General features: G+C 45.4%; 1 protein-coding gene across 2 annotated transcripts in view; it reads right to left on the bottom strand.

The window, feature by feature from the left end:
- hook1 (hook microtubule-tethering protein 1) overlaps positions 1-427 on the bottom strand; it is a 13,921-nt gene that overhangs the window by 6,653 nt on the left and 6,841 nt on the right. For both annotated transcript variants that reach the window (XM_020625302.1, XM_020625300.1), the window contains exon 9: positions 202-365. In XM_020625302.1, coding sequence (XP_020480958.1) covers positions 202-365 — 164 coding nt within the window. The remainder of the gene's footprint in view (positions 1-201; positions 366-427) is intronic.

Genomic DNA, 427 nt, shown 5'->3' with positions numbered 1-427 from the left:
CACACACACACACACACACACACACACACACACACACACCTACCAGTTTTACATTAAGAAAAGCAATTACAAGTGAAATCCTGAAAACCCTACCACAGTCTTTCAAAAACCTGAAAGATTCTGCAGGTCGTTCCTTTTGTAGGAAGGACAGCAGTACTGTAATCAGGCTTTGGCAGTATATTTAAGCAGAAGGTGACAAACCTGAAGTTCTCCTCTTGTAGCGTCTCCAGCTGTAGCTGTAACTGGCTGTGTTTTCTTCCTGAGGGTGTGCTGGGGTTGTCAAATGTGTCGAGCTGATTGGCTCGGTCTGTCAGGACGTCATTCTCAGCTAATAGGCTGTTCCGCTCCTCTTGAAGAACAGCCACCTGTGCAGGTACAACAAGGCGTTAGAGCTACCCTCAAAAGTGATGTCAAGTTAAAGTGAATT

The sequence above is a fragment of the Monopterus albus genome, unplaced genomic scaffold (genome assembly GCF_001952655.1).
Source record: "Monopterus albus unplaced genomic scaffold, M_albus_1.0 scaffold352.1, whole genome shotgun sequence".
NCBI lineage: Eukaryota > Metazoa > Chordata > Actinopteri > Synbranchiformes > Synbranchidae > Monopterus > Monopterus albus.
The sequence above is the reverse complement of the archived record's forward strand: the minus strand, read 5'-3'. Positions and strand labels throughout refer to the sequence as shown.